Below are 15489 nucleotides of genomic sequence, written 5' to 3'. Positions count from 1 at the left end.
TAAATGATCTTATATTTTATTATACTGTGAATTCTAGTTTTTTGCTTTATAAGCATGTTATGATTGTATGCTCTGAAAAGTATGCCAAAAAAGAGAAAAATAATGATCAATTGTTTGATCTAGTGGTGTCTTTACATTAAGGCCAAGTGTGGCACTGCCCCTCATCTCCCGGCAGAGGACATTGTTGTGCAAAAATTTAATAAGTAGTAAACTAACTCCAGTAATTTAATGCATTTTTAAAATGTTTATAGCAAACTCAATTTAGTTGTCATAGTTGATTTTTTCCAATTTTCTATGATACATGCATGAGTATAGGAGACATTTTAAGGGTTCTGGTGATGGTAATTTTCCACTGCTCCAGGGGTTGGCACTCCGTGATAATATTTTTTCTTTTCTTTTCTTTGCAGACTGGAAGATTGATAGCTTTTCCATCACCATGTCACTTCCGGTGTCTGTCACACCTGGACCCACATCAGAATCATACGCACATTGTTTTTTATGATTTGGTTTCTGTGTCACAATGACATTACCAAGTCATTAGAAGCTGAATTTTTATAAAATGTTCTTTTTAGATACTTACTAAGTATTATGTATGCACTTCACAAAACACAGATTGTTCACAAAACACTACTGTATATTTAATACACAACAATATGGATAATGTTTTGGGCTTTACAAAGTTTAAGAAGGAAAAGAGTACTTTTCATAATGTATCAAAATATAGCAAATTAAAATACTTTTAAATTTGCATGTAAACCGTTGATTGTCATAGTGCTTTTTGAGTCACACAACTTTTTCTAAAGTGTACTGTATGTACTGTATGTGTATTGATACAGATATATTGCTCAGCAAATACTGACTGCTATAAAAGAAGTTTTTAAAAAAATGACACAAATAAAGTTTAATGTTTTGAAATAGGATCTTCATTTAAATTCACCAAAACGTTTCTGATCTAGCCATGCTATCAACACTTATCACTGTTGTAAAAAAAACTGGTGGTTTCAGATGACTTTTTAAAACATAAGCAGATGAGTTATATTATATCCAAGAGGGTGTCTCCAGTCAGATCTCAGTTACAAAGTATTGCTTAAATAATATTAATGACATGAATTAAACATACTGTAAAATATTTTACAAGAGTTACAGTGTTTATTTCCTTTCACTATCTAACCCACTAAAGTGTCCATTACAAGACTGTATTGGCTAAAGCCAGCTTTGGCAATGGTGGATGTAATGCAGGGATCAATCCTAAACGGGGTGAGTCAACTGCATGGCACCATCATGCAAACACCCATAAGTTTTTCATTGAGAATGAGATCTATGAGTTGTTTATAGATAGATAGATAGATAGATAGATAGATAGATAGATAGATAGATAGATAGATAGATAGATAGATAGATAGATAGATAGATAGATAGATAGATAGATAGATAGATAGATAGATAGATAGATAGATAGATAGATAGATAGATAGATAGAACAGTTTTTGTCCTTAAGGGGAGATTATGAATGACATGAATTTCAGGTCAGGATTATGGGAATGATGCCTATTATTACCAAATTGTGTACAGTGGGGAAATGCTGCTGCACTTGCTTAAACTTGTAGTATCCTGCATTTAAATTAAACAGATAAAAATGATAGTTGCATGGATCACCAATGATGCCTACAAGAGGTGGCAAAGTTTGCCCCAGTTTCTACCCTTTAAAAAGTCTGATAAACTAAGGTGAAACTTTTGCAGCAGTGGCTGTGATATTACCAGTTAAATTTCAGGAGTCCACATTTCCACTGCTGCTGACAACACTGGGCAGTTCTTTAGTGAGGATGGTTGTGATGAAGTGGTTTTGTTTGAATGGAGACTATTACAATATTAACTACTACTAGGGAAAGATTCAGTAAGAAAAACATAATGCTTACTTATCTAAGCAGCTAACTTTATTTTAAGGTTCTTGCAAAACTCTTAACATATTGTTATTTCTTGCATTAAGTTGCACTTTGCACTTTGTATGCATATTTTATATATATATATATATATATATATATATATCGTAAAAAAGTGCTATATAGGCGCCTGACCTGACACAGACTCACACCAGAGGCACTTGTAAAAACAAAGAACTTTTATTTTTCTTCCCCGTGATCCCCACAGGCACAACACAGTCCACAAGTAGCACACAAGCACAGTCTTCTTTGGCTCCACCACTCCTCTTCTAAGCTTCATCCTCCACCTCTCAACTCTGGCCATTGAGCGGTGGTTGCTGAGCCTTTTTATAGTCCACCCGGAAGTGCTCCAGGTGGTTGACTGCCGAATTCTGGCTGCACTTACGGGTATGGCGAATATACAGCCCATACGGGCACAGGAGTCCCAGCTGCAGCACGCCCTGACTGTGCCTGCGGGACCCAACAAGGCTGCACCCAACTCCAATTCCCATGGAGCCCTGCGGGAAACCGAGGCACTGCTCCAACCCAGGGGGGCGGCCATCTAGCGTCCAGAGGGAGGTATTGCACAGTCCATGGCTGCTCCCCCTGAAAATTTAGCAAATGGGCATCCGCCACAATATATATTTATATATTTATTTCAGGTGTATGATTAACTGTTGTGTGTATGTCAATTATATAACTTATAATTGGAGAGTCGCCAAAACCAGAATCAAATTCCTTGTATGCGTGCATAGTTGGTCAATAAATGTATTCTGATTCTGAACTTTAGCTAGTCAGTGTAACTAGCATATTAAGTGTAGATAGTCAGCATGTTAACCACATCTAATTTTAATTGTATATTCAGCCTCTTTTATAGAAATAAAATAATTTGCAAAAAGTCACAGTTACAGAATAATAAATCTGTATTGAGCCTTTTAACACTAGAATTACCAGAGCCTACGAAAAAACTGGTATATCCGGCCCACCTTAAATCGCTTCTTAAATCCGTTCACACCTCTCCGCCAGCATCCTTTGTCCTCTAAATGTGCTGATAAAAGACAAGCTGCCAGCAGCCGGCTATTCCATCCCCCCACCGACTTAGAACGTGAGCGAAGTTTTCCCAGCTCACGCCTTGATTGATTATGTGGGAGTGGAGTTTTACAGTGGAAATAAGAGATCATTATTCTAAAGTAATCTGTGTAAACACATTGTTAAAACAGAAACTTTTTCATATTTTAGTAATAAATGTTACAAAATGTAGTAGGCATAAACTATAGAATATATAAAGCCCGAGTTCCAAAGATCAAATAAACACTTTCACAAAAGCTTCAAGAATGTTTCAACAGCTTCTGTGGTGTAGCGCGCTAAGATAAATAAACAGGGAAGCCACGTGTACTGAAAGAAAAAAAGAACAACATGTGCGTTGTCCCTGCTGCACTGAATAAGCGCAGGCGCTCTAACATCACCCCTCCCCCGATCAGGGACAACGCACATGTTGTTCTTTTTTTCTTTCAGTACACGTGGCTTCCCTGTTTATTTATATATCTAGTGACTTCTCTGCCTGTCTGTCTCTCTATTACGCAGTGCTCTGTCTGTGTGTGTGTTATGGATCTTAAAAATAAGTTATAAGGACAGTTGTTCCTGTTAATTGCAGTCTCAATTGTTAAAAAAATATTTGAAAAGGAGCATCCCACATGAAAATATAACGATCTCAGTAACTGACAGTGCATACCAATGTATAAATTTTATGTCCGTTTGAGGTTTAAAAGAAAAGAAAAAAAAAGCAACACTTCATCCCCAGCGGGGAATCGAACTCAGGTCTGTGAGGCAAGGAAAAGCTGCTCTGCGCTAAAAGGCAAATCTTGGTGTGCTACGCCACAGAAGCTGTTGAAATGTTCTTGAAGCTTTTGTGAAAGTGTTTATTTGATCTTTGGAACTCGGGCTTTATATATTCTATAGTTTATGCCTACTACATTTTGTAACATTTATTACTAAAATATGAAAAAGTTTCTGTTTTAACAATGTGTTTACACAGATTACTTAGAATAATGATCTCTTATTTCCACTGTAAAACTCCACTTCACTCCCACATAATCAATCAAGGCGTGAGCTGGGAAAACTTCGCTCACGTTCTAAGTCGGTGGGGGGATGGAATAGCCGGCTGCTGGCAGCTTGTCTTTTATCAGCACATTTAGAGGACAAAGGATGCTGGCGGAGAGGTGTGAACGGATTTAAGAAGCGATTTAAGGTGGGCCGGATATACGAGTTTTTTCGTAGGCTCTGGTAATTCTAGTGTTAATCAGCATGTAGTGTGTGTGTGAGAGTGAGAATGTGTAAATGAATGAGTACTTGACTGATAGGGAAATTACAGAGAATACATGTATATATAAAAGTTAGTAAACTCTTGCTTTTATATGGATGGATCTGCTGTCACTGAGAAGTAGGCAGCAAGTCATCAATATAGAGTGAAACAAAGGCCTATTTGAGGATCCCTTATGATGGTATTTTCTTTAAAATTAATCTTTGTTTTTGGGATGATGTTTTCTTGAGGATATACATTGAGAATTAACAAGTAGATTTTTTCTATTATTTTTTGACTGACATGGAGATGTACAAAGGACATAAATATATGTATATTAAAGTATGATTATATATTAGTATACTTCAGTTACCCTTATGTAAATATTTAATGTGTTTTACTGGAATTAAATTACTGTGGAATAAATTGAAAATGACAAGTATAATATTCATCAGCAGTAGACTACTGCAGATGATTCCTTCAAACTGGAATTTGGCAAATTGGTATTTAGTAGGCCAAAGAATGATATGATTTCTGTTCTCTTTAACATAATACTGCTATAACGTAATCATACTATTATATTAATAACCGTTATACCTTGTAATTTGCTGATGCTGTAGACTTTAAATGTGCCACCCCATGCTATTCACTGGCCCTATCTGCCAACCCCACTAAAAATCTTCTGGAAACAGCCCAGTGGATCACTAGCTTTTAAAACACTCTACGTAGTGAAGGTAAAAGATTTAGTCATCTATGTTCATCTTGTAAGTGTAATGGGCAAAATTACAACTGTGTCTGCATCCATTCATTCATCCTCAACTTTACAGTGAAAGAGAGCTGGGGCCTCATGTATAATGCCATGTGTAGAATTCACACTAAAACATACTAATATGCAAATCAATATAAATATCACCTTCCATTCGGTGTTTTGTTAAAAGACAATGGGAAAATCACATGGAAAAAAGAAGAATTTCAGTGAATACAAAGTGGAGGCAAGGAAAAATGTATTATTTGTTGGCTTAAGCAGTGGTTTAAGCAAGAAAATGAATTTATAGTGTGATACAGTGTGGCGGAGACACTCAAAAGTTCACATGAAAAGTTGAGTTGCAGCCCACCATCTGTTTTTTCTGTTTCAGACAATATTACAAATGCCAAGCCCTATGCCAATGACGTGACTCCATGTGGTGATAGTGCTGCTGTGCCCAGTACATCTTCAAATGCTGGCTGCACACACGTCTGCCTCGGAAAATGCTTGGCAACCATCTGGCTGCACGCTGACGGATGCTGTTCTGGAGTCATAAAATGAAATAGTGGATGCTGTAAGAGATGTGGCCAATGAACTAAGGAATATAAGGGCTGCACTATGTCATATTGAACACAATTTAAATGAATTGGTTAAAAAATATATGCTGCATCTGATTACCTGTTTTTACATTCTGATAATTACATTCAAACAAAGTTGTAATGCTGTCTAATTTGGTTGATCATTTCGTGGATCAGGGTCATCAAACTACATCTCTTCAGGTACGGGCAAGCCACAATTGTGTGGCACATTATGCAGGACGCTACATGACTGCACAATGCGACAAACTTTCTGTGGACTTCAGAGCAGCACATTAATAGAGTGGAAATGCATTCTATTTTCATAAACAAATTCATTCTCTTAAGACACCTTTATAGTGTAGCATCGGTGCCGAGCAACACAACGGATTGATTCTCTTCTCTTTGCATAGCTATTTGGGGTGACTTGCTAGCTTTAAAAGAACCACTTGCCTTTTGCTTCACTAGCTGGAAAAAGTACCTGCAACCGTACGGAGCTACCATTTTTATAGGTTCTCCAGCTATATATGATGTAATGCCAGCTCGTTCTTTTGGTGATTCATCCCTGGCTGATGTAACTTCTCCAGCACCGTTGCAACAACAATGTGCGTGCAGTTGACCGCTTCGATTACATTTGGAAAACGGGACGTTGCTGCGATTTTGCACTTTGATGTTTCACGGGTTCAACCACAGTGTAAGGAAATCTTACATATCTGGATCACAAGCGGATAACACCATCCCATACAGCTGGAATGGCGCGACTCAATGATGACTGAGAAATACCCAATCGGTCAGCAAGTTCACACTGAAAAGCTCCTGTGGTTAAAAACCCGAGAGTGGACAGAATTTACAAAGGAGCAGGTAGAGCATAATTCCTCAAAGTCTGCCTTTGTAAAGCCGGCGCCAGTTCAGCACACAGCTCCAAGAGGATGGCTCTTGGAAACTGAAATCGACTTAGAAGCTAGTCATCATCATCATCTATAAATACACACTCTCTTCTAATTCTTTCTAACAACGCTAAAGCAGCTATGGTAGTTGGAATAGTTTGGCCATTCCATGCACCATTATATTGTTACAGAATGATTACAATCAAATTAAATAAATTTGTAAACAATATGCAATTAATTTTGGTGTATTTGATAAATCTCACGTCATTGATGTGAATATGAAAAAGAAAGGTAAGTGACACAGAAACAGTAGCACTGCTTTGACGTTGAGTGCAAAACTGAGCAGAAACGTGCATATGCAAGGTAGGGGGCTACCGTGAAAATGTGTGTGGCTTTATGCCAAGTTTATTTTTTAGACATCTCAAAGTGTGCGAGGAAACGGGCATATGCAACATTTTTGTGCATACGCACCGTTGATACATGAAGCCCTTGACGTTTACACTGGTTGTAAGACTAAATTGGGACAGAACACCCGATCTGCTGGACAAACATGTGCACACACCCATACTTATTTATATGGAGGCATTTTGACAACGGCAGTTAACCTAACCTTTGGAATGTAATAGGAAATTTCATATAAGTATAAGGAGAATGAGAAAACTTCATACAGGAAATTCTGATACAGCTGTAGTAAGTTAAAAATCGAGACAAATGTCATGCAGCTATCTCTGTAACTGTGGCTATTCTACAACATACAAAAAATGAGTTGTTCCATATGTTTATTCCAAAATCTAAGAAATGAGTCTGTATTCCAAAACCTCCACATCTGGCAGACATTAATGTAATTCGGTTAATACTGCTGCATTGAAGACAAGGCACACTACTCTCCTGATACGATATCTAATTCATTAGTAGCAGCACAGAACTGAACAGACATGCCGTTAGTGTGGCTGCTAAACAGTCTTCCTAACTGCTGAAAATGAACTGGCAAACATTGTATGCATGTTCACTTATTAAAGCCAAAGTACTGTTCATTAGAAGAAGAAATAAAACGTGATGAACTTGGAAAAAGCAGATGTGAAACATACCATGCTTGAACAGCATAACAACTAATGAAATGCAGTCCAGTTACGAGTAATTACTGCGGTTAAGGACAGTCCTTTTCTATGCCTAATTCTTAATGTTTCCATATGAATGAGCGATAGAAATGTCTGATACCTTAGTTAAGGTATTTTAAAAACAACACAATAATGACTTTTTTTTATAAGAATTCTGAAAAACTGTTCCACAGAGGTTTGATTATATAGAGGCAGCCTCTATCTATCTAAAGTCGGGCCAGAGATTAAAAAAGGAGAGAACTGGAAATGTCCTTCACTCTCAGCAGCTAATGCTGTTTTTAAAAACCTTCAACATATCACTATTAAATTTTTAGGTATTCTATTAAACCCAGGCTACTTTTCCACAAGTAATTTGCTTTTTTGGAAGTCACGCTTTTTCCAAGGCAATGGAGGGGCCTCTGTCCACTGCAGGGCCCAGTTATGCACATACCCGCACAAGGGTCAATTTTAAATTGTCTACTAACCTAACTTTCATGTTTTCAGAAATGTGTTGAGAAAACCGATGCATAAACTGGGAGAATGTGCAGACTCCACATGATAATGTCTGGGCGCAGAGTTTGATCCCTGATGCTGAATGTGTGAAGTGGCAGCACTCAACAATGTGCTACCATGCCACCCACTCTAGTAATAAATCATTCAAAAAATCTGTTAATCTTCCTTCAGCCTCTTGTTAATAAACAGAAAGCGCAATAAGACAACATTAAACTGCTATGTAAAGAACAATAGATAATAAGATTAACCTTGTACCTCATAAAAACTTTTATGGTCGCTCCAGTAATGGCTTTCAGGATCTTGCAGAATATAAGTAGCACAGGTTCTTGTATTGTAGTCAATAACTTGTGCTTCAAGGGCACAGATCAGCTCTTGGTACTGCTGGATTGGCAGCAGGAACAGGGGCCTGTCCATGAGATCAAAGAGAAAGAGAGATTTAAGGCCTGGTTGGTAGGAGGTAACAATCCCCAGTTTTACAAATGTTTTTAATTATTAGGCATCAATCATTCATTTCCTTCATCTGCTTATGTTAACGCTCACATTCACTTAAAAGAAGTCTGCTCCCCCATCTTCAGCCTTTCTCAGATCATACATCTGTTTTCCAACAAACACACATTTCTTCTTCCAGATGAATTGACTGTCAGTACATCACTTATACAGATATTAATATTCTTTATAACCCAATTATTAGACTTTAGTATTTTTGGCCTTCCAGTGACAATTCTTCTCAGCTGTAATACACAGCTGTCAGCTATAAATCAAGTAATATTTGATGTGCATCACAATTCCCACTTCTTGTTCTCCTGATTTACATTTCAAACTTTATGATTCTTTTCCTTCTGAAAGAATTTTACCAATTAAAACAATAGCAAAATTTAAAAACTCAAATGAAATACTCACTATAAGCTAAATATGAAAAAAGAATTGGTGTAGAATAAGGAATGGAGAATGATGTCTAAAGTCTAAGAGAAAAAGGGTTTTAGCTTTATACCTTTGCTTCTACATAATTCACCTATGAAATTAAGAGACAGTCGAAAATTCATTCCTACTAAAACGGCTCTTTAGAATGCACTGGTTAAACAACAAAACAGATGCTAAAATATTACTTCAAATATATTCTTAAAGCTTAAAGTAGTGATGAAAGAGACAGCAGAGTTTTGATTTGCATGTGAAAACAATACTCAATAATAATTTTTCTTTTTAAGTTAAAGTTAAAATTTTACTTGGGGTCCAAACAAACCAATTTTTACTTGGTCTCTACAGAAAATACATTAAGTGATTTGACATGTTCCCAGCAGTATTGATTAATAAATACAGATCTTGAACACAATTCATCCTAAAGGACAGCAACGATGTGGATAGTAATACCTATAAAAATCAAATCACATAAAATACATAAATATATAAATCTATAACTCTATCTATACATCTACAAAGTCATGGCATTTCTAATAGCTTGCTGAAATATTTACTTGAGCCAATGAGTTTACAAAGTTATGACATGGAGAGAAAAAAAGAAAATCATATCAGTCTAAAGTGGACATTTTTAGAGTGTTTTTTAAACAACTCTTTAGCATAAAAGGCAATACAAAATGAAAGCCACAATTAAACAATCCAGACATCAAATAAGACATCACGTCTTTTCCTTACAAGGTGGAAGGTCTGTCTGTGTGTTTCTTTGGGCACTCTGTATTCTATCTGGATTGAAAAGGCATATTGCAAAGACAAAGGACAGCAAAACTGAATGAACAGACCAAAGTCAAAACCAAATAATCAGATCACTAACATCCCAAAGCCTAAAAGACTAAATAAAAATTAAAGATGAAGAAACGTTAAAGAAAGAGTCAAACCCAGAATCAAAAAAAAAGCAAAACAGCGCACAACTCTTTTAGACGTTTTTCCAGAAATATAGACGTGTGGCAGAGGGCGGTTACATCTTTAATACATCTGCCACAATTATGTCACAGATCACACTTCTGGAAACCAAGTGATAGAAACTGGAGCATTGTTGCCAACAAGATTTAACACAACCTATTGCATGGGAAGCACCCTTGGCCAGAAACAATGAAAAAATTAGTGGTAAAAACTTATTTAAAAAAAACCCCAATGTTTTACGAATACAGTACTACAAAAATAATAATTAAATAAAAAAACAAAAAATAATAAACAACCAAGTAATAAAATGAGTTCAAACCCAGTATTATAATCACTCTTGCTTTTATCCATGGACATGTGTGACATCCAAATGTGTCTACTGTGTAAATGTGAATGTATTCATGAAGGTGTCATATGGCTCAATCTGAATATTTCTACTTGCATCCAAACCCACCTGGAAACAATCCAGCTATCCAATCCTGATCTAGAATTATTCTGTACTTGAACTACTGTATCACAGCTCCAGGGTACTGGGTTAATAATTGGCACAGTCACTGTTTGTAAGGAGTTTGCATATTCATCCCATATCTGCATATTTTTTTCTTTGGTTACTCTGATTTTCCTCCACCATCCTACTGATGTGTAGGTTGAGTTAATTGGTGTGAATGAATGTGCAAGTGTGTGTGTCAAAGAGTGTGTTCTGTGAGGAATTGAGGTCTGTCTTCTGTTGGTCCATACCTAATAAAATGTCACCAAAAATGGAATCGCTCAGGTAAGCACTCCCACTCTATCTCTCTTTCTCTTTCTAGGCGTCCTTCATGAGATAGCAGAGGTGGGATGTAAACATGGGTGGTTGGATTGACACCTACCAGTTATACCATGTAGCTAATGAAGATCTGCATTGGCCAGATGCATACCTTGTGGTGCAGCTTTTTTCTGTGTAGTGGGTCCCTCTGTAGCTGGCTGTGCCTGCTAAAGGTTACATGTACAAAGCTGTTAGCATGGTGCCTGGCTTCCACATCCTCAGGACAGAATTAGACAGATTCAGAATATGGATGGATAGATGGATAATTGTTGACATTTTTATATTTCTACCAATGTACTGTATGTTTTTTTGTGTTGTGTATATTGAAGAAGCATTTTTTATATTATATTTTTTTAATTATTGTGCTCTTTTGAAAACTGGGTAGAATTTGTGGACTGAATGAATTTTTCTCAGATATTTTTATTACTTTAAACATCTTCCTCTAGGGTGTGTTCCAATATGAAAAGCCTGCGTGCAGTGATCCAGGACATAAGTCAAAGCGAGAAGCCAGACAGAAGTCAAAAACCAGGGCAAGTCAACATTACTGTCACAAAATCAGAAACACTGAGAAACAAAGTCAAAAGGGATTAGCAAAAAAATTCAACACCAGAAAAAGCTAAACAGAATCAGAATAACGTTCTCTATGTCATCTACAATATCAGATATGTATTTGCACTCTTACAAACGGGTGGTTGTGTCTTGATGACAGAACTCAGGAAAGAGCGGCACCCACATACAAAACAAAAATGTTGTCAATGCAATGGTAAATAGCATTTTATGTTTGAAATTAATTTAAGTCACTTTGCAGAGATATGTGTTATTTTTTTAGTTTGCTATTAAATAATATTTTTCTGTGTGTCAAAAAAGCTACATTAAATCAAGTGTGATTGAATGTTGTAAAACAACAAAATGTGAAAACATGCAAGGGGGTAGATACTTTTTATAAGGACTCTTCATTTATACAAACACACCATACAATGCACATGCGTATTTTTGTTTTTGTTTCAGTTTTTTGTGGAAGTCAGTGGTACAGTTAATGGCTTGCAGACCCAGAGCCTTATGGTTCCTTCCAATTATGTGCACGTGTCTACCTTGCCATAGTACTAGTGTATCTCACTCTGCAAATACAGGCTTTGGCCCATGCAGACATTAATCTGGCTTATAGTGGAGGATGCTTTTGTGTGCTTGTAAGGCGGTAGTAAAAAGTGTCTGTCTCTTTTTGCATTTTTCGTTGTTTCTGCTCTTCTTCTTCTTATTGTTACACAAGTAAGACTGAAATGTACAGTAGGCTAAATTTTACTAACGTACACATTACACCATTATCTGTTCCTAACAGCTCCATGTTTTTTAATCCTAAATACGGTATCCCACTCCATATTGGCAAATGCTACTGATTGCCAAATTGTGAACTTTATTAGTAACCAAAACAATTGTAAACTAAAATGGCAATTGGGAAATAAAATTAAGAATAAAATGAAAGCAGCACTGTAAAATGATCAATAGGCCACGACTGTATACTTCTTTTTGCAGAAGTACATCCCACATCAAAGGAGGGGGCTATCATAGAGAGAAAAATAAATTTCTCTACTTGTAAAACTAAAAGTTTGTATTCAAGTATAGAGAAATTGAAAACTTCAGAAAATTTTGAAAATGAAGTTTAATGATTTTTTTTTGTTTTTTGAGGACAAATGCCCATTTTTGTGTTTGTAAAAAAAATAAATAAAAAACCTTATATATATTAGTCACATGTCTGTGGTGGGTTGGCACCCTGCCTGGGTTTGGTTCCTGCCTTGTGCCCTGTGTTGGCTGGGATTGGCTCCAGCAGACCCCTGTGACCCTGTGTTCGGATTCAGTGGGTTGGAAAATGGATGGATGGATGGATAGTCACACGTGTGTACATAGGGGATAGTTTAGTGGCTTGGATAATTGTAATTTTCCTCCAGAAAGCCTGAGGGCGATGTCAACTAATACCTTTTCTATTCCTCTCTTTGCAGACTGGAAGATTGACAACCATGATACCTTTGGTGTCATTTCCAATTTGCACCTGCCTGGACCCACCTCTTCCTGCCAAGAACCTTTATCACTGGGAGCAATGCCATCTTAGGCAGACTTGCTGAAGTCTTGCATCATCACAATGTTTCTTTTCTTTTCCAACCTTGCGTTTTAACTGATTATATGGAGTTAGCCTTCATGGGGTCCCAAAGATTATTCATCTCCTCTTGTTTCTTTGTTACAAAATATACAGGGTGAGCCAAAATAAAGTACTACATTTCTCAAGGTCATTGTGCAAGGTAGAGGCAGGGGAGTGGGTTGGGGTGAGGGTCCTTTGATGGGCGATCCCTTGTAGTTTTCAGTCGGCAACTTGCCTTGGTCCGGTGCACACCATGCTTTCGCTGTCAAAGAGTTCTTCAAAAACAACAAGTCCACCATCACTATGCAATGCGCTTTCTGAACACACTTCAACATTCCTCCAAATGGTGACATCCCAAATCGGAAAACAATTCTTCAGTGAGTGGCAAAATTTACACAGACAGGTACAACATTGAACAGAAAATCTCCAGGCCATCCTCGAACAGTACTAACGCCTGAAAACATCCAGGCTGTAAGGGCATCAGTTTTGCAGCCTCCTAGATGTTCAGTGAGCAAACATGTGGGAGATGTTTCCGGGGAAGCTGACCTCTCTGCATGGTAATGTCAGGTGGCCTTCATGTTCGCCTGATTTTGCTCCGTGCGATTTCTTCTTGTGGGGCTATCTCAAGTCAACGTTATACACATGCCGACCTCAAAACCTTGAAGCCCTCAAGGACACTATTCATCACAAAATCACCGCTATTCCCCTTGAAATGGCTGAATGAGTCTGATGCAAACGTTCAGAAATCATCTTGAAGAGTATACTGCTAATGATGGCCACAACCTTGAAGACATTTTTAAAACACAGTGAAAAAAATCTATTTTGTATACCCTTTCTTGTGTCGTAATAAAATGTATTTTATCTTGTAGCGTTTTTGTAGAATAAACGTTTGAAATGTGGTACTTCTTTTTAGCTCACCCTGTACATGGACTTTGGGACATGAGGGGACACTTCCGCTGATGATAGTATCTTCTTTTTCTCCCTCAGCCCTGAGAAACCACTCACAGAGGGAAACTAACTCTATCTCTTCCAGTCTCTACACTATAAAACTGAGACACTCCCAGCATGGCTGACCAGGTTGGTACCCTGACATTTCGTTTTTGTGTACTGTGCATTCCCTCGGTTGACGACAGTATAAATATACCTGCACAGTTTCTCAGATTGATTAATTCAGCTCTGCTCCAGTTGGCTAATGAGAAATTCTGTAGGACATATTAGAAGAGGGGATCACAATATAGATGACCTGCGTCATCATACCTTCTCTTCCTCTTTTTTTCAATTCAAATACAGCACACCTTAAACCTCTAGTCACAACAAGCAAGACACTTTGTCTTATTAAGGTTAAAAAATCCAAACACCTCATTAAGTGCCATTTAATAATTCCTTATTTATTAATTTATTCTGTCACTGAACTGTATCAACTTTGATTTTTAGGTTATAAAGTTGTATTAAGAAAAAAAATAGCAACACTTGTTCAAGCTTAAGAATGTTTTCTGTTACTTCCTCTAAGAAGAACAGCTTTGCTGTATGTGGTTGGTCTATATGTAACTCTTTTTGGTACTTAGTATTGTTGTACATGTTGATGGGTTTACTGCTGTAAATTCAAAATGGTACTGGGGAATAAGGGAGTAGTCAAGCATGTGAAAATCGATCCTGCATTGTACTAAATGAAATGGTCACTAAAGAATAGAATCTGTATTTTGTAATGGTCGCACATGGAATGCTTTTCAGCTATTTATTATCTCAGTATATAAGAATGTCTACAGTAGTATCATTTTTAATTCACATTTTCACCTAAGATACATTATAGATTCATATTGATTCTAAGAGACCTGTGTAGTACAGTATACACATTAAAATGAGTTTTATATCCAAATTTTATTTGGGACAATAATACATCGTGATGGATGGCCACGGCAATTACCTGGTTGGGACGTCAGCTGGATGGAAGGACCGGGGGGAGAGTATCCATAGGGCACTACCTTCCTTGGGATGCTAAAAAGCAGTCCTTCTGGCGGCTGTGAAACCATGGATTCCCGCAGGGCAAGCTGGGAGTTGGAGTTTGGTACAGCCTTGTTCGGTTTTGTGGGGCCACCAGAGGAAGCTGCAGGGCCCTACATTAAACTTCCATCACACTTGGGAGTGATTCCAGAGTAACACTGATGAGCCACCTGGAGCACTCCCAGGAGCTAAACAAAAGAAGCTGGCTCACTCCATTCAGTTGAGCCAGAGTCAGGAGGAGGAAGACAAAGCTTGCCAGAGAGGGAGGCAGAAGGACTGAGAGTGACCCAAGGAAGGGACTGTGCCTTTTATACTTTGTATGTATGTATGTATGTTGTACTGTGCTGTGCTGTGCTCTGAGGTGCAAGGAAAAAGTGCTTCCCAAGCTCTGAATAAAAGGGTGTTATGTGCTGCACTTGAGTCTCTGCCTGTCTGTGTTGGGTTAGGGTGACTGTATTCGCCCTGGGCTATCACAACATATTAAATACAAATTACTAATTACTAAAAACCACCATGGCCAAATAATTAGTATTTTCTTTTTCCCTCTAACATAATTTCAAAGTGCTATAATTATATATAGTCTAATGAGACCAAAATTAACTATTTTGGTCTAATTAGACTACAATCTGAGCCAATCATATA

General features: G+C 37.4%; 1 protein-coding gene across 2 annotated transcripts in view; it reads right to left on the bottom strand.

The window, feature by feature from the left end:
* Nucleotides 1–15489, bottom strand: part of kiaa0825 (KIAA0825 ortholog) — a 537179-nt gene that overhangs the window by 421787 nt on the left and 99903 nt on the right. For both annotated transcript variants that reach the window (XM_051930183.1, XM_051930184.1), the window contains exon 8: nucleotides 8291–8441. In XM_051930183.1, coding sequence (XP_051786143.1) covers nucleotides 8291–8441 — 151 coding nt within the window. The remainder of the gene's footprint in view (nucleotides 1–8290; nucleotides 8442–15489) is intronic.

The sequence above is a fragment of the Erpetoichthys calabaricus genome, chromosome 7 (genome assembly GCF_900747795.2).
Source record: "Erpetoichthys calabaricus chromosome 7, fErpCal1.3, whole genome shotgun sequence".
In the NCBI taxonomy this organism is placed as follows: domain Eukaryota; kingdom Metazoa; phylum Chordata; class Cladistia; order Polypteriformes; family Polypteridae; genus Erpetoichthys; species Erpetoichthys calabaricus.
The sequence above is the reverse complement of the archived record's forward strand: the minus strand, read 5'-3'. Positions and strand labels throughout refer to the sequence as shown.